The sequence below is a fragment of the Hemitrygon akajei genome, chromosome 2, assembly GCF_048418815.1.
Source record: "Hemitrygon akajei chromosome 2, sHemAka1.3, whole genome shotgun sequence".
Lineage (NCBI taxonomy): Eukaryota > Metazoa > Chordata > Chondrichthyes > Myliobatiformes > Dasyatidae > Hemitrygon > Hemitrygon akajei.
The window spans coordinates 164,679,945-164,704,340 of record NC_133125.1 but is presented as its reverse complement, the minus strand read 5'-3'; the positions used below and the strand labels follow the sequence as shown (position 1 = coordinate 164,704,340).

Below are 24,396 nucleotides of genomic sequence, written 5' to 3'. Positions count from 1 at the left end.
ATACAAAACATTTAGATCATATACATCGTCAAAACTCAATCTGAAGCACAGGTATAGTAATAATCAATCAGAAATAAGCTCTATCATTGTCTAGGGGAATACTGAGTCCAATGGAGTATAAAAGTCACTCATAAATCTGCAGGCTTTTCCGTTTGGGAACCGCTGGCATTTCACGTGTTGGAGAGAGTGAGTGGTGAGAAAGAAGGAACACTTGCCCGTCGTCTTTACGAAGAAAATCCCAGTTGTTAGTTAAAACGGTTTTCCTTTGGTTTCAGCCACAGACTCCCGATCCGGAATCTAACGCACGTGGCTTCCTTCAAAATGGCTTCCCGCTCCGACGGAAAGCGCTATCGTGTCTTCTTCGTGTGTCTCCTTGGTGCGTCTGAGGCCCCGCCTCGGCAGCCCACCTTTTATCTGGACTGGCAGGGTTGTAGATGTCAATCAGGGTGGGGGTGAGGCAATCCTTCCCCCATCACCCAGCCCACGTTGCCCTGAGGGTTTGCACGTAGTCCAGTCCCTTATTCCACAAAGGTGACTCCCAAGACAATGGCCATGTCCTTGGCTTTTGTCTGGCTGAGAGGCCACATTCCACATTCCAAACCGTAAGGCTGCTCTCTCTCTCTTGCGATTCTCACAAAGGAGGGGGCTGGGGTCATAACACCTCCCCTCTTAAAAGTTTTTTTACCAGCGGTTAAAAACAAGTTGGTACAGAGTCTTTTAGGATTTTTGAATCTAACATAATACCCAAGCTTTTCGTTTTAACTACAGAGCCATACATTTTACATTTAATTCAGCACCTAGATTAACAATCCGCTAGCACATTATCACTCCCCTTAATGTGCTGTATCTTAATATCGAATTCCTGCAGCATCAGACTCCAGCTTAATAACCTCCTGTTTTTATTTTTCATATTGTCCAGGAATACCAGCGGGTTGTGATCGGTATAGACCACTAGGGGTCTTTGCGCCGGACAAATGTACACTTCGAAATGTCGTATCGCCAACACAAGCGCTAACAATTCCTTTTCCACGGTAGAGTAATTCCTCTGGTGTCTATTGAACTTCCGAGAGAAATATGCTACCGGGTGCTCCACTCCATCCCCCGCTTGCTGCAAAAGGACTGCTCCTGCAGCCTCATCACCGGCATCCGTGGCCAAGGAGAAGGGGGTTAACAGATCGGGCGCTTTTAACACAGGGTCATGGCACAATATGGCTTTTAACTTTTCAAAGGCATTCTGACAAGAATGACCCCACTTAAATTTTTCCTCCTTCCGCAGTAGTTTTGTAAGGGGGAGCGCAATGTCCGCGAAATTGTTACAGAATTTCCGATAGTATCCCACCATGCCCAAAAACCTCCTCAGGGCCCTTTTATTGTAGGGTACAGGGACCTCGGAAATAGCCCGGACCTTCGCCTGTACAGGTGCCAACTGCCCGTCTCCCACCACATACCCCAGATAGGTGATCGTGGCATGACCAAACTCACTCTTGGCGAGGTTTACTGTAAGGTGGGCTGCCGACATTCGGGTAAACAAGCTTTCTACAGCCTCCAGGTGCTCCTCCCAGGTGTCATTCCAAACTACCACATCGTCAAGATAAGCCTTGGTGTGGGTTAACCCCTTTATTACAGCGTCTATCATCCGCTGAAATGTCCCTGGGGCATTTTTCATCCCAAACGGCATAACGTTGTACTCGTACAACCCGGACGGGGTGACAAAGGCTGAAATCTCTCGAGCCCTGTCCGTTAAAGGAACGCACCAGTACCTCTTTAACAAGTCAACTTGTTAACAGAGGCAACTTCAACTACAACTCGTCAGAATAGCAAAGTTGCACTATATGCCCTTGAGCAGTTATACATTTTCTTAAGTGTTAGTTCTCAGGACAGTATATCAGGCTTTCCTAAGTGCAGACATGTGATAATGCTCAGAACAAGGAAGCACAGACTTAGTTATTTTGCCATCCTGTCTAGAAGCACATTTCAGCCACACAGTGTACATCAGTAGCAGATAAGTGATCACAGACTTTGAATTCACAAACTAGAAGATCATTAACCCCTTCATGTTTGTCACAAATTCTTACTATTTTTCTTCCTCAGGAGGGGTGGAAGAAATACAGGAGTAGGTGATAGGGAGAGGAGAAGGGCATGAAGTAAAGAGCCGGGAAGTAGATAAAGGGCAGGAGAAGAGAGAATCCGATAGGAGAGGACAGAAGGCCATGGATTGAAGGGAAGAGGAGGAGCACCAGAGGGAGGTGCTGGGCAGGTAAAGAGATAAGGTGAGAGAGGAAAATGGGAATGGGGAATGATGAAGGGGGAGGGCCACTTTCCGAATTTGGAGAAATTAATGTTCATGCCATGAGGATGGAGGCTACCCCCAGACGGAATAAAATGTGTTGTTCCTCCAACCTATGAGTGGCCTCATCACAACAGCAGAGGAGGCCATGGATAGACATGTCGGAATGGGAATGTGAAATGGAATTAAAATGGGTGGGTGGCCACTGGGAGATCCCACTTTTTATGGTGGCTGGGGCATTGTTGCTCGATGAAGCGACTCCCAAACTATGTCGGGTCTCACCGATATACAGGAAGCCACACCAGGAGCACCGGACACAGTAGGTGTCCCCAACAGGCTCACAGGTGAAATGACGCCTCGCCTGGAAGGACTGTTTGTGGCCCTGAATGGTAGTAAGGGAGGAGGTGTAGGGGCAGGTGTGGCACTGGTTCAGCTTGCAAGGATAACTGTTCGGAAGGAGATCAGTGGGGAGGGAGGAATGGGCAAGGAGTTGGTAGGGAGTGATCCCTGCAGAAAGCAGAAAGTGAGGGGAGGGGTGGCAAAGATGTGCTTCGAAGTGAGATCCTGTTGCAGATGGCGGATGTTACGGAGAATTATGGACACGGAGGCTGGTGGGGTGGTAAGTGACCCTCTGGCATTCTCTCTCCCCACCTGCAATGGCTCTGCTCTACACGTTCTCCGACTTTCAATCGCCGGTTCTTTGCCTTTTTCGTGCCCTGTAAAGATTGGAAGGAAGATCACCCATCTTCAGACTACAGAATCATGCCGTCTCCGACGCCGGCAGGCCCGGACGTCTCCAGACCGCGATCCCTGCTGCCAACCTCAACGGTTCTAACGATCCCGAGTAGATTCAGAACCCGGGCTCCACCGTGGTCAGTGTCAGTTCCAAGGACCTTGGACACCTTCAAAGTGCCGATTGTGCAAACCCCAACCCCAACTCCAGCCTGGACACTGATCGACAGCACCTCCAGGCCGGGACTTTACCCACTGTCCCAGTCTCCCCTTCCCCCACCACCGCACTGCAGTCCCGTGTCTCTCAGATCCTACCGCCATCCTCAGAGACCCCATCTTCATCTCACCACACCTTCCCTCTCCTCAGACACTATCAATCCCCTTACCCCCGCTGATCCCAGCCCTCATCCGTGCCGGGTCTCCACAATTCCCTCTGACTTTCCTCTCTCTCAGGAAGAACCTTCTGACGTCAGTAAGGGCGTCTCCTTTGTAACCCTGAGCGCACACCTCAGTGAGTTCCTCGCCCACCCTGACGCAGAACTCTTCTTCCACCGCCTCCGTCTCCGTGCCTGCTTCTTTGGCAAGGACTCCCCACCCCGCACCGATGACCCTATCACCCGTCTTCAACCCTCATCCTCTTCCTGGACATCCCAGTTTAGTCTCCTGCCAGCTCTGGATCTTTTCATTGCTGACAGCTGACGAGACATCAACCGTCTCGACTCCTCTCTCCAATCTTAATCTCACTCCTGCCCAACGCACAGCTCTCCACTCTCTCTGTACTAATCCTAACCTCGCCATCTAACCCGCAGATGAGGGTGGGGGTGCTGTAGTAGTCTGGCGGACTGACCTCTACTTTGTTAAGGAAAGGCGACAATTCTCAGACACCTCCTCTTACATACCCCTCGAACAGGACCCCGCTAAGGAGCACCAGGCTACTGTCTTTCACACCATCACTCATCTTATTAACTCTAGGGATCGCCCATCCACTGCCACCAACCTCATAGTTCCCACACCCCACATCTCCCCTTTCTACCTCCTAACCAAGGAACAAAAACCTGCTTCTTCCTGCCCCACCAAACTTATATTTTCATACCATGCCTCAGATTTATCCCACCTGCTTCAGTCCCTTCCTATCTACATCCTGGTCTATTTCTGATGCTTTCCTCCCCTTTCTTGATCTTTCTGTCTCCATGTCTGGACTCAGCTCATCTACTGAAATCTTTTGTAAACCCACTGAGTCTCACAGCTACCTGGACTTTACCTCTTCCCACCCTGTGACTTGTAAAAAGGCCATCTCCTTTCTCTCAATTCATGATTGCGGTCTTCCGGTTAAGATGTCGAGGGTGAAAACTGACAAGAGACGCTTCATAAATCATCAACAAGAGAAATTCTGCATGTGTTGGAAATCCGAAGCAACACACACAGACACAAAATGCTGGAGGACAGAGGGCCGAGACCCTTCTTCAGAACTGAGAAAGAAAGAGGAAAACACCAGAATAAAGAAAAGTGGGGAGAAGGAAAGGAGGATAGTCAGCAGGTGAAGCCAGGTATTTAACATGGGTAAAGGGCTGGGGAGGAAGGAATCTGACAGGTGAGGGGATTGCACTGTAGCAGAAAAGGAAGGAGGAGAGGACGTGGGGAAGTTACAGGCAGCTGAGAAGCGTAAAGGGCCAGAGTAGGGAAAGGAAGAGCAGGGGAGGGGTGGGGGGTGGGGTTAGTTGGATACCCTGATTGGAAACCCTAAGGTTTTTCTCCTCCACACTGAGGGAGGCCTCATCATATCACATGAGGAGGTCATGGACTGACAAGTCGAGCGTTAACAGGAATCAGAACTATACTGTGTGGCCAGTGGGAGGCTCCAATTTTGGCGGATGGACTGGAGGTGTTTGATGAAATGGTCCCCCACATTAAATTCAGATTATTATCTGAACGGTGTAGAGTTGGGTAAGGGAGAAATACAAAGACATCTCGGAGTCCTTTTTCATCAGTCACTGAAGGTGAATGAGCAAGTGCAGCAGGCAGTGAAGAAGGCTAATTACAAAAGGAATCGAGTACAAGAGCAAGGAAATCCTCTTGCATTTGTACAGAGCCCTGGTGAGACCACACCGGGAGTATTGTGTACAGTTTTGGTCTCCAGGGTTAAGGAAAGACATCCTGGCTGTAGAGGAAGTGCAGTGTAGATTCACAAGGTTAATTCCTGGGATGTCTGGACTGTCTTATGCAGAGAGGTTAGAGAGACTGGGCTTGTACACGCTGGAATTAAGGAGATTGAGAGGGGATCTGATTGAAACATATGACATTATTAAGGGATTGGACAAGATAGAGGCAGGAAATATGTTCCAGATGCTGGGAGAGTCCAGTACCAGAGGGAATGGTTTGAGAATAAGGGGTAGGTCATTTAGGACAGAGTTAAGGAAAAACTTCTTCTCCCAGAGAGTTGTGGGGGTCTGGAATGCACTGCCTCGGAAGGTAGTGGAGGCCAATTCTCTGGATGCTTTCAAGAAGGAGCTGGATAGATATCTTATGGATAGGGGAATCAAGGGATAGGGGGACAAGGCAGGAACCGGGTATTGATAGTAATTGATCAGCCATGATCTCAAAATGGCGGTGCAGGCTCGAAGGGCCGAATGGTCTACTTCTGCACCTATTGTCAATTGTCTATAAATGTTAAATGTTGTGAGAGTTCCTGTTACCCCCCCCCCCCCCCCCCCCCGTCAGTAGGTTTCCAGATTACAACCACAGATGAAGTTCTTCCTTGCTGTGAGAGTCTGATATTCCAACACTTCTTCCTCGCTAACCCTTGCACCTAAATGAATGAATGAATGATCTTTATTGTCATTATACATAGATACAATGAAACTCTGTTTGGTTTCCTCTCAGGTAATTAAATAAAGCGGTAGATAAAAACAAGACAGTAATAGAAAAACAGAATTAAATAGATAAGTAGCAGAAAATAAGTTGCAGCAGCACCAGAATGTCACAGTAATGCACAAAGTGCCGTTAATGCAAGTATTTGAGTCCTTGTGTGTGCTCACAGTTTCAGTCATTGTTCTGTGGGAGTGGTGTGATGGAGGCCACAGCTCTGGGGTAGAAGCTATTCCCCAGTCTATTTGTTCACATCTCTGGGGTAGAAGCTGTTCCTCCGTCTATTTGTTCACAGCTCTGGGGTAGAAGCTGTTCCCCAGTCTATTTGTTCACAGCTCTGGGGTAGAAGCTGTTCCCCAGTCTATTTGTTCACAGCTCTGGGGTAGAAGCTGTTCCCCAGTCTATTTGTTCTGGTTTTTAGTGTCCTGAACCTTTTGCCGGATGGCAGCAGGTCAAACAGGGAGTGGCCGGGGGTGTGTGGTGTCTCCTGATTACTTTCCTCCTGAGTCTGCTGGAATAGATGGTGTCCAGTCCTCAGGCCCCCTGGTTTGAGCTCGCCCGGCCATGGGGTAAAAGTTCTTGTTTTCAGCCCACCCGGGGTCTCTGTCTCCCATTTATGCTCACCTTTCTCCTCCACCAAGAAAACTATCTAAACCTCTGGATTTCTTTCGAGTGTCAAGAATGGAGGTAAAACTTGAAAACTGCTGAGAAACTCTTATAGAAGAGGTTCTTGGAATCTTTTCCACAGAAGAGAAAATTCAAATACATCCATTTTTATGATGGGGGTTAGTTTAAAGGAGATTTTTTTTTACACACACACATTGATGTTTGCTGCCGGAACAGGTTTGCAGATATGGTGGTGGTGGCGGATACGGTGCAGCTTAAGAGGGTTTTAAACTAGAACATGCGGGATATGAAGGGATACGGACCGTGCGCAGACAGGAGGAATTTCATTAAATTTAGCATAACGGGCATTTTGGGCCCAAAGATCTGCTCGTGTGCTGTTCTGTGCTCAGTCTCCCTTCATAAGTGAGAAGCTGACACCCCTGCAACATCCTGGCTAACGTCCCCTTCACCCTTTTCAGTGCAATCACGATGTGCGGGGTAGGGGTAGGGGAAGGGGTCGCCTGTTCATTCACCCTGTGGGCCTCAGGCAGCTCCCTGCATTTCCTCAATGAAAACACTGACACCGTGCGGTCGGGTTCGGTAAGGCGCAGTAGCTGCAAAACCAATCGTGGCGCAGATTTCCTTTTTTGGAAAAGATGCAGATTGTCTGGAAATTGTCACTAGTAAACTACAGCAGCTAATCAAATAATCTAGATTTTCGGCGTTTGTGATAACGGTTTTCTAGGAGCATGGTGTGTAAAAGTAGGAAATGGGTCATTAGAATATTTGGTTGCCTTAATTCTGAGGGGTATGGCATAAGGCTGGATGTGGATGGCGGCGAAGAGAAAGCATACTTACCTGGCAGGGGAGAGACCGTGATCATGAAGGCGGTTCTCCCAGGACGAGGCTATCCCATTGCACTTCGGGTGTGCTGACGCCTGCGATGTCCCCAAATGCGGGATACTCGACTGCAAAATTTGTGGTAGTGGGGGACTGCGTTCGCGCTCTCCCCTGATTTGCAACGTTAAAAACAGAGCTAATATTTTAAAGTTTTGTCTGAAAGCACGGATTTATTTACCGTGTCTTTGCTTTAGGTGTTTGTTCTGTGTCTTCTATTGGCTCCAGAGCATTTTTGTTTACGGTATTCTGCACCTGCAGGAATATCAACGCAGTTTTAGGGTCCAGAAAAAGCTTATTTTGTAGAGAAACGACTCGGGGCTGTTTTGGACGGACAGACATATTTCATTGATCCCGAGGGAACTTGGGTTTCGTTACAGTCGCACCAACCAACAATACAGTAGAAATATAGCAAAACAAAACCACAAATAATTAAATTATGCCAACGGGAATAAGTCCAGGACCAGCCTATTGGCTCAGTGTGTCTGACATTCCGAGGGAGGAGTTGTAAACTTTGATGGCCACAGGCAGGAATGACTTCCTATGACGCTCAGTGTTACATCTCGGTGGAATAAGTCTCTGGCTGAATGTACTCCTGTGCCTAACCAGTACATTATTGAGTGGATGACTCCAAGATGGCGTGCAACTTGGACAGCATCCTCTTTTCAGACACCACCGTCAGAGAGTCCAGTTCCACCCCCACAACATCACTGTCCTTATGAATGAGTTTGTTGATTCTGTTGGTGTCTGCTACCCTCAGCCTGCTGCCCCAGCACACAACAGCAAACATAATAGCACTGGCCACCACAAACTCGTAGAACATCCTCAGCATCGTCCTGCAGATGTTAAAGGACCTCAGTCTCCTCAGGAAATAGGGACAGCTCTAACCCTTCTTGTAGGCCGTTTTCAACGCTTTCTTTCAAAAAAAAATCACTCAGCTTCAGGAATTTGCTCAAGTCTGTGTGTTGATCCAGTATTGCTGGTGATATCATTCCAATGCCTTGACGGCCCACTATAGGTTGTCCTTGTCTGGGGACAGAGTGGTGGGGTGGCTATGTCGTGTGAGGATCTGAATTTAACAGGTTTCAATTGTACTTTTCTCCTTCTTAGCAATGCCACCAACATCGCACCAATGTAGTCGTCGAAGTAGCAGAGGAAAAGTTGGGGAGTGATGCCAGTATAGATTTGGAGCATAGACCCACAAAGAGGCAGGCATAGCTGGGGCCCATGCGAGTGCCCATGGCTACACCCTTGATTTGGAGAAAGTGGGAAGAACCAAAGGAGAAGTTACTGAGAGTTAGAACAAGCTCCGCCAACCGGAGAAGTGTGGTGGTGCTGGTGCTGGGGAACTGGTGGGGTCTGTTATCCAAAATGTAGCGGAGGGCTTTGAGGCCTTCTTGATGTGGTGGAGTGATGGGGTGGGGTGATGTGATGGGGTGGAGGTGTATAAGGATTCAACATCCATGGTAAAATGAAGCGGTCGGGGCCGGGGAATTGGAAGTTATTGAAGAGGTGAAGAGCATGGGATGTATCGTGGATGTAGGTGGGGAGAGTCTGAACTATGGGGGATAAAATGGAGTCCAAGTAGGCAGACACAAGTTCAGTGGGGCAGAACTGAAAATTTATTAGGTTGCCTTTGTGATCTGCAAAGGACGGATTAGTAAATTTCATGGATTTACAACTTCATGAGATTAGTGGGGTTTTTTGCTCAGTTGTTCCCTGCTTCCCCAGTTTTACGGTCTAGCAAAAGTTTATTTTGTTCAGAAATGACTCGAGGGTGCTTTCAAAGCTTCCTTTCAAAAAAAATCCCTCATCTTCGGGGATTTGCTCAAGTGTGCATGGTGATCCAGTGTTACTGAAGACATCATTCCAATGCCTTGACGGCCTTCTATGGGGGCTGAGTGGTGCGGTGACTATGTCGTGTGAGCATCCGAATTTAACAGGTGTCGATCGTTTCTACTTTTCTCTTTCTTAGCAATGCCACCAACATCGCGGATATTACCCCAGTATCTCTTCAGTAACAAACAGGAAAGAATTCCTATCCTCAGGAATACTTCCATTCCATTAAACCTCCTCTAAGCAACTGCCCTGGGTATCAGCGTCCTCGAGCAAAATGGTATCTTGTATACATGTACTGTGAACACAAATTAGGAGGAACTTCCTTAGCCAAAGTGTGAATCTGCCGAGGCCCCAAGTCATTGGATATATTTAGGAGATTGGTACTTCCTTCATTACTGAGGGTATCAAAGAGGGAGAGAAAGAGAGAGAGAGGGAGAGAGCAGGAGAATGGGATTGAGGAGGGAAATAAATAAGCAATAATCCTATACTGAAGCAGTACCGATCAGCTCAATGGACTCATTCTGCTCCTCTGTGTTATGGTCTTATCAACGGCGTGAGATTTCAGTCAAGGAGTCTATGTACAGCCTACAGAAATCCCTGCAAGGCTTGAAATAATTAGTATGTAAAAATTCTTTGTAAACTCAACTCAGAAAATTCACACACATTCACTCATAATCATCCAAGTCCCCGCCCCCCCCGACTCATTCTACCTGTCCAGACCCACACTCCTCACCACAGAGCTGACTGCAACTACCAGTCCTCATTCCCAGCATGTGGGTGTGGAATCCTCCCCCAAGGCAGCTAATTATACTTTGAGAGGGGGCAATGTTGGAGCTGCTGGCCAAGGCCAACATCACTGGATCTGTCCACGTTTAGGGTTAGTCACCTTCCTGAAGGACCACAGGCCTTCTGGTAAAGTAATGCCACACTGAACCTGTGAGAGTGGGGAAGTGTTAACAACCAGATCCAGAAACAAGGAACAGTGTGATGGGATCTGGGAGGAAGATATCCCTGGGAAAGGGAGCTTGGGGAAGGGTCACCCGATTATATACGGCAGTATTTTAACACCCATAAATTGGGGACTTTCAATATTTTAAATCAAAACAAAAACATTCCTTCCTAGCTACGCTGGTATTTAAATAAAATTACAAGCAATTGAAAAATTAAACAATTTATTCAAAAAATATATATATATAAAACAAGATATTTAATACTGTACAAAATTTACATTCCAAAAGAAGTGACATAAAAAAAAAACCCCGATACAGAGAACCCGATCAAAGGAATTGAATAGTCCAGTTACCAGTGTTTACAATTAGAACATCACAGCCAGACTCAGGACATTGACATGACCCAGTGGTGTTACAGTGGAGACTATTCCAAAGAGCCAACATCAGCATCAGACCCACTGAAGTGTCCAGACAGCTCAAACCGAGCAAGCCCCATACTGTCACATTCACAGTCCTTTAATCCACCTCCTCAATAGTTGGTCCAGAGGAACTGGCATTCCCAGCCTGTGCCCTGCATGATTCCCCTGCGCCTGCTCCTTGGTACAGTTTGGCAATGATGGGATTGCAGACTTTCTCCAGCTCTTTCTGCTTGTGCTCAAACTCTTCCTTCTCTGCCATCTGATTCTTCTCCAGCCATGATATTGTCTCGTTGCACAGGTCAATAACTTTCCTCTTGTCTTCTGCACTGATCTTTCCAGCCATCTTCTCATCCTCCACAGAGCCTTTCAAGTTGAAGGCATAGGACTCCAGGGAGTTCTTGGCTGCAATCTTCTGCCGCTGCATTTCATCCTCATTCTTGTACTTCTCGGCCTCCTGCACCATCCTGTCAATTTCCTCCTTACTCAGCCTGCCCTTGTCGTTGGTGATGGTGATCTTGTTTGTTTTCCCAGTGCTCTTGTCGACAGCAGAGACATTGAGGATGCCATTGGCATCAATATCGAAGGTCACCTCAATCTGGGGTACGCCACGAGGAGCGGGAGGGATGCCACTCAACTCAAACTTGCCCAGAAGGTTGTTGTCCTTGGTCATGGCTCTCTCGCCTTCATACACCTGAATAAGGACACCAGGCTGGTTATCAGAGTAGGTGCTGAAGATCTGGGTCTGCTTGGTGGGGATGGTGGTGTTCCGCTTGATAAGGGTGGTCATGACTCCACCTGCCGTCTCCAGCCCCAATGACAGAGCAGCAACATCCAGGAGTAGCAGATCCTGAACATTCTCCGACTTGTCCCCCATCAGAATGGCCGCCTGGACAGCTGCCCCATAGGCCACGGCCTCATCGGGGTTGATGCTCTTGTTCAGCTCCCTACCGTTGAAGAAATCTTGCAGCAGCTTCTGGATCTTGGGGATGCGGGTGGAGCCTCCGACCAGGACAATCTCATGGATCTGGGATTTGTCCAGCTTGGCATCTCTCAGGGCTTTCTCCACTGGCTCCAGAGTGCCCCTGAACAGGTCAGAGTTCAGCTCCTCAAACCGAGCCCTGGTGATTGAGGTGTAGAAATCAACACCCTCAAACAGAGAGTCAATCTCAATACTGGCTTGGGTGCTGGAAGACAGGGTTCTCTTTGCTCTCTCGCAGGCCGTCCGCAGCCTCCTCACCGCTCTCTTGTTCTGGCTGATGTCCTTCTTGTATTTCCGCTTGAACTCCTCAATGAAGTGATTGACCATGCGGTTGTCAAAGTCCTCTCCTCCCAGGTGGGTATCACCAGCTGTCGATTTCACTTCAAAGATACCGTCATCAATGGAGAGAATGGAGACATCGAAGGTGCCACCACCCAGGTCAAAGATGAGAACATTACGCTCCCCTTTGCCTTTCTTGTCCAGGCCATAGGCAATGGCAGCTGCTGTCGGTTCATTGATGACACGCAGGACATTGAGACCAGCTATCACACCAGCATCTTTGGTTGCCTGGCGCTGGGAGTCATTGAAGTAGGCAGGAACGGTAATGACAGCGTTGGTGACTCTGCAGCCAAGGTAAGCCTCAGCAATCTCCTTCATCTTGGTCAGCACCATGGAGGAGATTTCCTCTGGGTTAAAGGTCTTGTTCTCCCCCTTGTACTCCACCTTCACCTTGGGCTTCCCTCCGTCACTCACCACCTGGAAGGGCCAGTGCTTCATGTCAGACTGCACCGTCGGGTCATCAAACCTCCTCCCGATGAGCCGCTTGGCATCAAAGATGGTGTTGGCCGGGTTCATTGCCACTTGGTTCTTGGCCGCATCGCCCTCTCTCTCTCTTTCTCTCCCTCTTTGATACCCTCACTAATGAAGGAAGTACCAATCTCCTAAATATATCCAATGACTTGGGGCCTCGGCAGATTCACACTTTGGCTAAGGAAGTTCCTCCTAATTTGTGTTCACAGTACATGTATACAAGACGCCATTTCTCTCGAGGACACTGACACCCAGGACAGTTGCTTACAGGAAGTTTAATGGAATGGAAGTATTCCTGAGGATAGGAATTCTCTCCTGTTTGTTACTGAAGAGATACTGGGGTAATATCCGCGATGTTGGCGGCATTGCTAAGAAGGAGAAAAGTACAATTGACACCTGTTAAATTCGGATCCTCACACGACATAGCCACCCCACCACTCTGTCCCCAGACAAGGACAACCTATAGTGGGCCGTCAAGGCATTGGAATGATATCACCAGCAATACTGGATCAACACACAGACTTGAGCAAATTCCTGAAGCTGAGGGATTTCTTTTTGAAAGGAAGCTTTGAAAACGGCCTACAAGAAGGGTTAGAGCTGTCCATATTTCCTGAGGAGACTGAGATCCTTTAACATCTGCCGGACGATGCTGAGGATGTTCTACGAGTCTGTGGTGGCCAGTGCTATCATGTTTGCTGTTGTGTGCTGGGGCAGCAGGCTGAGGGTAGCAAACACCAACAGAATCAACAAACTCATCATAAGGACAGTGATGTTGTGGGGGTGGAACTGGACTCTCTGACGGTGGTGTCTGAAAAGAGGATGCTGTCCAAGTTGCACGCCATCTTGGAGTCATCCACTCAATAATGTACTGGTTAGGCACAGGAGTACATTCAGCCAGAGACTTATTCCACCGAGATGTAACACTGAGCGTCATAGGAAGTCATTCCTGCCTGTGGCCATCAAAGTTTACAACTCCTCCCTCGGAATGTCAGACACACTGAGCCAATAGGCTGGTCCTGGACTTATTCCCGTTGGCATAATTTAATTATTTGTGGTTTTGTTTTGCTATATTTCTACTGTATTGTTGGTTGGTGCGACTGTAACGAAACCCAAGTTCCCTCGGGATCAATGAAATATGTCTGTCCGTCCAAAACAGCCCCGAGTCGTTTCTCTACAAAATAAGCTTTTTCTGGACCCTAAAACTGCGTTGATATTCCTGCAGGTGCAGAATACCGTAAACAAAAATGCTCTGGAGCCAATAGAAGACACAGAACAAACACCTAAAGCAAAGACACGGTAAATAAATCCGTGCTTTCAGACAAAACTTTAAAATATTAGCTCTGTTTTTAACGTTGCAAATCAGGGGAGAGCGCGAACGCAGTCCCCCACTACCACAAATTTTGCAGTCGAGTATCCCGCATTTGGGGACATCGCAGGCGTCAGCACACCCGAAGTGCAATGGGATAGCCTCGTCCTGGGAGAACCGCCTTCATGATCACGGTCTCTCCCCTGCCAGGTAAGTATGCTTTCTCTTCGCCGCCATCCACATCCAGCCTTATGCCATACCCCTCAGAATTAAGGCAACCAAATATTCTAATGACCCATTTCCTACTTTTACACACCATGCTCCTAGAAAACCGTTATCACAAACGCCGAAAATCTAGATTATTTGATTAGCTGCTGTAGTTTACTAGTGACAATTTCCAGACAATCTGCATCTTTTCCAAAAAAGGAAATCTGCGCCACGATTGGTTTTGCAGCTACTGCGCCTTACCGAACCCGACCGCACGGTGTCAGTGTTTTCATTGAGGAAATGCAGGGAGCTGCCTGAGGCCCACAGGGTGAATGAACAGGCGACCCCTTCCCCTACCCCTACCCCGCACATCGTGATTGCACTGAAAAGGGTGAAGGGGACGTTAGCCAGGATGTTGCAGGGGTGTCAGCTTCTCACTTATGAAGGGAGACTGAGCACAGAACAGCACACGAGCAGATCTTTGGGCCCAAAATGCCCGTTATGCTAAATTTAATGAAATTCCTCCTGTCTGCGCACGGTCCGTATCCCTTCATATCCCGCATGTTCTAGTTTAAAACCCTCTTAAGCTGCACCGTATCCGCCACCACCACCATATCTGCAAACCTGTTCCGGCAGCAAACATCAATGTGTGTGTGTAAAAAAAAATCTCCTTTAAACTAACCCCCATCATAAAAATGGATGTATTTGAATTTTCTCTTCTGTGGAAAAGATTCCAAGAACCTCTTCTATAAGAGTTTCTCAGCAGTTTTCAAGTTTTACCTCCATTCTTGACACTCGAAAGAAATCCAGAGGTTTAGATAGTTTTCTTGGTGGAGGAGAAAGGTGAGCATAAATGGGAGACAGAGACCCCGGGTGGGCTGAAAACAAGAACTTTTACCCCATGGCCGGGCGAGCTCAAACCAGGGGGCCTGAGGACTGGACACCATCTATTCCAGCAGACTCAGGAGGAAAGTAATCAGGAGACACCACACACCCCCGGCCACTCCCTGTTTGACCTGCTGCCATCCGGCAAAAGGTTCAGGACACTAAAAACCAGAACAAATAGACTGGGGAACAGCTTCTACCCCAGAGCTGTGAACAAATAGACGTAGGAACAGCTTCTACCCCAGAGCTGTGAACAAATAGACGGAGGAACAGCTTCTACCCCAGAGCTGTGAACAAATAGACTGGGGAACAGCTTCTACCCCAGAGCTGTGAACAAATAGACGTAGGAACAGCTTCTACCCCAGAGCTGTGAACAAATAGACGGAGGAACAGCTTCTACCCCAGAGCTGTGAACAAATAGACTGGGGAACAGCTTCTACCCCAGAGCTGTGAACAAATAGACTGGGGAATAGCTTCTACCCCAGAGCTGTGGCCTCCATCACACCACTCCCACAGAACAATGACTGAAACTGTGAGCACACACAAGGACTCAAATACTTGCACTAACGGCACTTTGTGCATTACTGTGACATTCTGGTGCTGCTGTAACTTATTTTCTGCTACTTATCTATTTAATACTGTTTTTCTATTACTGTCTTGTTTTTATCTACCGCTTTGTTTGATTACCTGAGAGGAAACCAAACAGAGTTTCATTGTATCTATGTATAATGACAATAAAGATCATTCATTCATTCATTTAGGTGCAAGGGTTAGCGAGGAAGAAGTGTTGGAATATCAGACTCTCACAGCGAGGAAGAACTTCATCTGTGGTTGTAATCTGGAAACCTACTGACGGGGGGGTGGGGTAACAGGAACTCTCACAACATTTAACATTTATAGACAATTGACAATAGGTGCAGAAGTAGACCATTCGGCCCTTCGAGCCTGCACCGCCATTTTGAGATCATGGCTGATCAATTACTATCAATACCCGGTTCCTGCCTTGTCCCCATATCCCTTGATTCCCCTATCCATAAGATATCTATCTAGCTCCTTCTTGAAAGCATCCAGAGAATTGGCCTCCACTACCTTCCGAGGCAGTGCATTCCAGACCCCCACAACTCTCTGGGAGAAGAAGTTTTTCCTTAACTCTGTCCTAAATGACCTACCCCTTATTCTCAAACCATTCCCTCTGGTACTGGACTCTCCCAGCATCTGGAACATATTTCCTGCCTCTATCTTGTCCAATCCCTTAATAATCTTATATGTTTCAATCAGATCCCCTCTCAATCTCCTTAATTCCAGCGTGTACAAGCCCAGTCTCTCTAACCTCTCTGCGTAAGACAGTCCAGACATCCCAGGAATTAACCTCGTGAATCTACACTGCACTTCCTCTACAGCCAGGATGTCTTTCCTTAACCCTGGAGACCAAAACTGTACACAATACTCCAGGTGTGGTCTCACCAGGGCTCTGTACAAATGCAAGAGGATTTCCTTGCTCTTGTACTCAATTTCCTTTGTAATAAAGGCCAACATTCCATTAGCCTTCTTCACTGCCTGCTGCACTTGCTCATTCACCTTCAGTGACTGATGAACAAGGACTCCGAGATGTCTTTGTATTTCTCCCTTACCCAACTCTACACCGTTCAGATAATAATCTGAATTTAATGTGGGGGACCATTTCATCAAACACCTCCAGTCCATCTGCCAAAATTGGAGCCTCCCACTGGCCACACAGTATAGTTCTGATTCCTGTTAACGCTCGACTTGTCAGTCCATGACCTCCTCATGTGATATGATGAGGCCTCCCTCAATGTGGAGGAGAAAAACCTTAGGGTTTCCAATCAGGGTATCCAACTAACCCCACCCCCCACCCCTCCCCTGCTCTTCCTTTCCCTACCCTGGCCCTTTACGCTTCTCACCTGCCTGTAACTTCCCCACGTCCTCTCCTCCTTCCTTTTCTGCTACAGTGCAATCCCCTCACCTGTCAGATTCCTTCCTCCCCAGCCCTTTTCCCATGTTAAATACCTGGCTTCACCTGCTGGCTATCCTCCTTTCCTTCTCCCCACTTTTCTTTATTCTGGTGTTTTCCTCTTTCTTTCTCAGTTCTGAAGAAGGGTCTCGGCCCTCGGCCTGACCGTTTGCATATATGCTGCCTGACCTGCCGTGGTCCTCCAGCATTTTGTGTCTGTGTGTGTTGCTTCGGATTTCCAACACATGCAGAATTTCTCTTGTTGATGATTTAAGAAGCGTCTCTTGTCAGTTTTCACCCTCGACATCTTAACCGGAAGACCGCAATCATGAGGGAGATCAGTGGGGAGGGACGAATGGACAAGTGAGTTACGTAGGGAGGGATCCCTGCAGAGGAGAGAAAGGTGTGCTTGGTGGTGGGATCCCGTTGCCGATGGCAGAAGTTACGGAGAATTATGTGCTGGATGTAGAGGCTGGTGGGCTGGTAGGTGAGGACAAGAGAAACTCTGTCTCTGTTAAGTGGCAGGAGAATGGGGTGACAGCAGATGTGCGTGAAATGGAAAAGATGCGGGTGAGGGTAGAGTTGGTGGTGGTGGTGGAAGAAGGGAATCCCCTTTCTTTGAAGAAGGAGGACATCTCCTTTGTTTTGGAATGGAAAGCCTCATCCTTAGAGCAGATGCAGCGGAGATGGAAGAATTGAGAGAAAGGAGATGGCCTTTTTACAAGTCACAGGGTGGGAAGAGGTATAGTCCAGGTTGCTGTGAGACTCAGTGGGTTTACAAAAGATTTCAGTAGATGAGCTGAGTCCAGACATGGAGACAGAAAGATCAAGAAAGGGGAGGAAAGCATCAGAAATAGACCAGGATGTAGATAGGAAGGGACTGAAGCAGGTGGGATAAATCTGAGGCATGGTATGAAAATATAAGTTTGGTGGGGCAGGAAGAAGCAGGTTTTTGTTCCTTGGGTAGGAGGTAGAAAGGGGAGATGTGGGGTGGAGGAACTATGAGGTTGGTGGCAGTGGATGGGCGATCCCTAGAGTTAATAAGATGAGTGATGGTGTGAAAGACAGTAGCCTGGTGCTCCTTAGCGGGGTCCTGTTCGAGGGGTATGTAAGAGGAGGTGTCTGAGAATTGTCGCCTTTCCTTAACAAAGTAGAGGTCAGTCCGCCAGACTACTACAGCACCCCCACCCTCATCTGCGGGTTAGATGGTGAGGTTAGGATTAGTACAGAGAGAGTGGAGAGCTGTGCGTTGGGCAGGAGTGAGATTAAGATTGGAGAGAGGAGTCGAGACGGTTGATGTCTCGTCAGCTGTCAGCAATGAAAAGATCCAGAGCTGGCAGGAGACTAGACTGGGATGTCCAGGAAGAGGATGAGGGTTGAAGACGGGTGATAGGGTCATCGGTGCGGGGTGGGGAGTCCTTGCCAAAGAAGCAGGCACGGAGACGGAGGCGGTGGAAGAAGAGTTCTGTGTCAGGGTGGGCGAGGAACTCACTGAGGTGTGCGCTCAGGGTTACAAAGGAGAGGCCCTTACTGACGTCAGAAGGTTCTTCCTGAGAGAAAGGAAAGTCAGAGGGAATTGTGGAGACCCGGCACGGATGAGGGCTGGGATCAGCGGGGGCAAGGGGATTGATAGTGTCTGAGGAGAGGGAAGGTGTGGTGAGATGAAGATGGGGTCTCTGAGGATGGCGGTAGGATCTGAGAGACACGGGACTGCAGTGCGGTGGTGGGGGAAGGGGAGACTGGGACAGTGGGTAAAGTCCCGGCCTGGAGGTGCTGTCGATCAGTGTCCAGGCTGGAGTTGGGGTTGGGGTTTGCACAATCGGCACTTTGAAGGTGTCCAAGGTCCTTGGAACTGACACTGACCACGGTGGAGCCCGGGTTCTGAATCTACTCGGGATTGTTAGAACCGTTGAGGTTGGCAGCAGGGATCGCGGTCTGGAGACGTCCGGGCCTGCCGGCATCGGAGACGGCATGATTCTGTAGTCTGAAGACGGGTGATCTTCCTTCCAATCTTTACAGGGCACGAAAAAGGCAAAGAACCGGCGATTGAAAGTCGGAGAACGTGTAGAGCAGAGCCATTGCAGGTGGGGAGAGAGAATGCCAGAGGGTCACCTACCACCCCACCAGCCTCCGTGTCCATAATTCTCCGTAACATCCGCCATCTGCAACAGGATCTCACTTCGAAGCACATCTTTGCCACCCCTCCCCTCACTTTCTGCTTTCTGCAGGGATCACTCCCTACCAACTCCTTGCCCATTCCTCCCTCCCCACTGATCTCCTTCCGAACAGTTATCCTTGCAAGCTGAACCAGTGCCACACCTGCCCCTTTACCTCCTCCCTCACTACCATTCAGGGCCACAAACAGTCCTTCCAGGTGAGGCGACATTTCACCTGTGAGTCTGTTGGGGACACCTACTGTGTCTGGTGCTCCTAGTGTGGCTTCCTGTATATCGGTGAGACCCGACATAGTTTGGGAGTCGCTTCATCGATCAACAATGCCCCAGCCACCATAAAAAGTGGGATCTCCCAGTGGCCACCCACCCATTTTAATTCCATTTCACATTCCCATTCCGACATGTCTATCCATGGCCTCCTCTGCTGTTGTGATGAGGCCACTCATAGGTTGGAGGAACAACACATTTTATTCCGTCTGGGTAGTCTCCATCCTCATGGCATGAACATTAATTTCTCGAAATTCCGATAGTGACCCTCCCCCTTCATCATTCCCCATTCCCATTTTCCTCTCTCACCTTATCTCTTTACCTGCCCAGCACCTCCCTCTGGTGCTCCTCCTCTTCCCTTCAATCCATGGCCTTCTGTCCTCTCCTATCGGATTCTCTCTTCTCCTGCCCTTTATCTACTTCCCGGCTCTTTACTTCATGCCCTTCTCCTCTCCCTATCACCTACTCCTGTATTTCTTCCACCCCTCCTGAGGAAGAAAAATAGTAAGAATTTGTGATGAACATGAAGGGGTTAATGATCTTCTAGTATGTGAATTCAAAGTCTGTAATCACTTATCTGCTACTGATGTACACTGTGTGACTGAAATGTGCTTCTAGACAGGATGGCAAAATAACTAAGTCTGTGCTTCCTTGTTCTGAGCATTATCACATGTCTGCACTTAGGAAAGCCTGATATACTGTCCTGAGAACTAACACTTCAGAAAATGTATAACTGCTCAAGGACATATAGTGCAACTTTGCTATTCTAACGAGTTTTAGTTGAAGTTGCCTCTTTTTCAGATTTAAGTGCTTCTTGTCACGTACGCCTGGGGTATAAATAAGAGTGTAATCCGTTGTCGAGCAGAGTCTCAGAACTCCGCTTTCGGTGACTCGGCTCTCCATGATATCGTGCATCAATAAAGATTTTCTGAAGTAACTTACCTCCGGGTCCGAGTACCCTTTTCCGCAACAATTTGGCGACGGAGGATGGGATCCTCAATCTAGTCTCCTAGCTGAAAGGGGGAGGCTATAACAGCAGGATCCAAAAAAGATCCCTAGGCAAAAAGGATAAGCAAGACAGAAAGGTGCCCTCCAAGTTGGGAAGGAAAATCAGTCTCCTAGCTGAAAGGGGGACGACAGGGGGTGCTCGTGGGGGTACCAAGGTAGCTCCCAATTTATTCCGTGACTGAACTCAGAGACTTGTGGAAACACACCAGTGAGCGCTCATTGCGTGCATAGTGTGAATAAAGCTTTGTGCTGTCTTAACTGAAACCGAAATCCTAGACGGGAAAAACGGGAAGTGTGAGCAGTCGATCGGCTAACACTGATCCTGCTAACAAACCAAAGAGTTCCGGAGGTAGGACGAAGGCTTTGAACGCTCAACTGCAAGTAGGAAAAAAGACCGCCAAAAAAAAGATTAAAAATATAAAACTGCACCGCCAGCAAATAGGAGGCCCCTTAGTCCCGGCTGGATCCCCGGCGGATATGGTAATCAGAGAGACCGGAGATGATCAATATCGATCGTTTCACATGTTATTGAAGTGGTCTAAAATGGTTGACAATGTATCCAGATCAGTGTTTTATTTGGAAATCATTGCGTACAGCACCGAATTGGTAGCTGAATTACATGAGAGACATAAATGTGAACAAGATAATGAACATATTCAAGTTGCTTAGTCACTTTTCTCCCTGCTGTCTATGGCATTTACCCATCTTTGTCCAGACTAATAAATCCTCTTCCAGCAGAGAATTCCCATTGGCATATCCAAATGACACTCACTTCAACGGTTCCTCAGCTTGTTTTTGATTTGATTCATGAGGCTAAAACCTTTCACGAGCAGCGCTAGTTGTAAGAAAGGTTCTGCCATTGTCCGTCAGCTTTGCAAGGTCACAAAACTCTTCATTTTGAGTTGCAAATGTCACCATTTCAGACGAGCTGGTAATCGGTTAGGATTTAATTTTTTCCTGTACAGTAAATATGAAGTCGTTGTACTGCTTCACTATGACAGCATTTTCAGCAAGGAAATCAGGATATTTTCCACACAAGGCACTGACCTGGTCTTTGCCAAAATGGAAGTCCCATCCCGCATGTACGGAAAAATCAAAAGCCGCCCGTTCTTGTACCTCGCCCTCAGGAAACCTCTCTTCTCAATAAACACAGAGGTGGTTTATCAAGGTCACCAGAGAATTTGTAGCTCCTGTCACAATTTTGGCTGAGAAAAATGTAACTTTCTCACTCCAAGACACATTGTCTCCCAGATACTTCCTTCTTATCTTGTTAATTTTGCCTCGTGCAAAATGAAGTGCATCAATTGGCATTAATACACTCCTTTGCAGAGTCTTCAACAGTGCAGCCTGTTCTTCAAAGACATTATTTACATAGAACTTAGAATAGTACAGCTCATTACAGGCCCTTTGGGCCACAACGTTGTGCCGACCCTTAAACCCTGCCTCCCATATAACCCTCCACCTTGAATTCCTCCCTATACTTGTCTAGTAGTCTCTTAAACTTCACTAGTGTGTCTGCCTCCACCACTGACTCAGGCAGTGCATTCCACGCACCAACCACTCCCTGAGTGAAAAACCTTCCTCTAATGTCCCCTTTGAACTTCCCACCCCTTACCTTAAAGCCATGTCCTCTTGTATTGAGCAGTAGTGCCCTGGGGAAGAGGCGCCGGCTGTCCACTATCTATTCCTCTTAAAATCTTGTATATTGTAAAGAGCACCAAATTTCTTGGTGTTCACCCGACAGAGAATCTTACCTGGTCCCTCAACACCAGCTCCATAGCAAAGAAAGCCCAGCAGCGTCTCTACTTTCTGCGAAGGCTGAGGAAAGTCCATCTCCTACCCACCCATCCTCATCACATTCTACAGAGGTTGTATTGAGAGCATCCCGAGCAACTGCATCACTGCCTGGTTCGGAAATTGCACCATCTCGGATCGCAAGACCCTGCAGCGGATAGTGAGGTCAGCTGAGAAGATCATCGGGGTCTCTCTTCCCGCCATCACGGACATTTACACTACACGCTGCATCCGCAAAGCAAACAGCATTATGAAGGACCCCATGCACCCCTCATACAATCTCTTCTCCCTCCTGCCGTCTGGGAAATGCTCTTAAGCATTCGGGCTCTCACGACCAGACTATGTAACAGTTTCTTCCCCCAAGCTATCAGACTCCTCAACACCCAGAGCCTGGACTGACACCAATTTACTGCCCTCTACTGTGCCTATTGTCTTGTTTATTATTTACTGTAATACCTGCACTGTTTTTGTGCACTTTATGCAGTCCTGTGTAGGTCTGTAGTCTAGTGTAGCTTTCTCTGTGTTGTTTTTTTTTACGTAGTTCAGTCTAGTTTTTGTACTGTGTCATGTAACACCATGGTCCTGAAAAACATTGTCTCATTTTTACTATGTACTGTACCAGCAGTTACGGTCGAAATGACAATAAAAGTGACTTGACTTGGCTTATACCTCTATCATGTCTCCTCTCATCCTCCTCTCCAAAGAGTTAAGCCCTAGCTCCCTTAATCTCTGATCATAATCCATACTCTCTAAACCAGGCAGCATCCTGGTAAATCTCCTCTGTACCTTTTCCAATGCTTCCACATCCTTCCTATAGTGAGGTGACTAGAACTGGACATGGTACTCCAAGTGTGGCCTAAGCAGAGTTTTACAGAGCTGCATCACCATCAATATTTAACACCACTATTCCCACAGTCCTGATCAACAAGCTATGAACACTACCTCACTGCTTTTTTAAAATTTGTGCGTTCACACTACTTATCTTAATTTAACTGTTTAATATGCATAAAGATTCTTACTGTAATTCTTTTTTTCTCTAATATCATGTATTGCATTGCGCTCTTGCCTCAAAGACAACAGATTTCACTACATGTGCCAGATTCTGACTTTGTGTTGAGGACACATCTAACATGTCAAGGAGAGACGTTATGAATGCAATGGGAGGTGAGAACCCCCGACCATCACTGTCACTGAAGAGAGAGTGATGAGCAAATGGGTAGGCCGAGTAAACAGTAGACAAGTCCCCAGACCCTGATGGAAAGCATCCCGGGGAACTGACAGAAAGAGCTGACTTTATAGTAGATGTGTTTGTGACAACTTACCAATTTTGTTTTGTGAGGAACAGTCCTGAATTTCAATATTCAGCCTCCCAGAATGAATTGGAGGTCAGTGGTCAGCTCTTGTTTAACTGCTTAGTGGGAAGAGTAAGATTTTGACCAGTTTGTGGGTACGGAAGGACAGTAAAGTCATGGCATCATTCTGTATGAACCAATCCCCATCATTCTGCACTGACCTACAAACACACACTTACACCAATCAATCACCCACACACTGGGGGAGATTTACACTCAGTGGCCACGTTATTCGGTACATCCTACACATAATAAATGCCGTCTTAGTGTGCGTCTGTGCTCTAACACGTCCATTTCAATGTTCTACGTGTTGTTCATTCAGAGAGGCTCTTCTGCACACCAGTGTGGTACCACGTGGATTCTTGAGTTACTGTCACCTTCCTGTCATCCAGAACCAGACAGGCCATTCTTCTCTGACCTTCTCAATAACAAGGCATTTTCACTCGCTGCATGGTTTTGTTTTACACACCATTCTCTGTAAACTTTAGTGAATGTTGTGAACAAAAATCCGAGAGATCAGTAGTTTTTGAGATACTCAAACCACCCTGTCTGGCACCAACAGTCATTCCACAGTAAAAGTCACCTAAAAAATCACATTTCTTCCCCATTCCGATGTTTGGTCTGGACAACAACTCAACAATGTCTGAATGCTTTTATGCATTGAGCTGCTGCCACATGATTGGCTGATCAGATGTTTACATTAACCAGCAGACACACAGCTGTCCTGTACCTAGTAAAGTGCCCACTGAGTGTACGTCTGTGACAGACCCGATTCTCATCCGGAGCTGACCCTAGCACCTTAGACCTCTGGGCCAAGGGAACCTCCAGCAGCGAGTCAACACATTAGGGCAATATCACTAATATAGACATGATCCACAACCTCCACAAGACTGCTGTATCCTCGGGACTACATCTCAGCGCTGAGCCAAATTAAACTCTAATGCTTGCCGACACCACAGGCCTGAAATTGATATAAAATAAAATTAATGCTCTGGCTGGTTAATCTCTGCTGCCTTTTACACCATTCATAAATACACACGCTGAGTT

General features: G+C 47.6%; 1 protein-coding gene and 2 non-coding genes across 3 annotated transcripts; 1 reads left to right on the top strand and 2 right to left on the bottom strand.

Moving 5' to 3' along the window:
* The first annotated feature begins 7,340 nt into the window (after positions 1-7,340).
* Positions 7,341-7,504, top strand: LOC140722326 (U1 spliceosomal RNA). Its single transcript, XR_012097582.1, has one exon. It is a non-coding gene; the product is annotated as a U1 spliceosomal RNA (small nuclear RNA).
* Positions 7,505-10,414: 2,910 nt separating this feature from the next.
* LOC140717937 (heat shock cognate 71 kDa protein-like) lies at positions 10,415-12,450 on the bottom strand. The gene has a single exon (XM_073031611.1). It carries the CDS (start codon positions 12,427-12,429, stop codon positions 10,693-10,695), a length of 1,737 nt encoding a protein of 578 aa, XP_072887712.1. The 5' UTR covers positions 12,430-12,450; the 3' UTR covers positions 10,415-10,692.
* Positions 12,451-13,744: 1,294 nt separating this feature from the next.
* On the bottom strand, positions 13,745-13,908 carry LOC140722739 (U1 spliceosomal RNA). The gene has a single exon (XR_012097733.1). It is a non-coding gene; the product is annotated as a U1 spliceosomal RNA (small nuclear RNA).
* Between the last annotated feature and the right edge of the window lie 10,488 nt (positions 13,909-24,396).

Bases quoted from the DNA above. Each gene is read 5' to 3' on its own strand.
- LOC140717937 (XM_073031611.1), bottom strand. From the start codon at position 12,429: ATGAACCCGGCCAACACCATCTTTGATGCCAAGCGGCTCATCGGGAGG.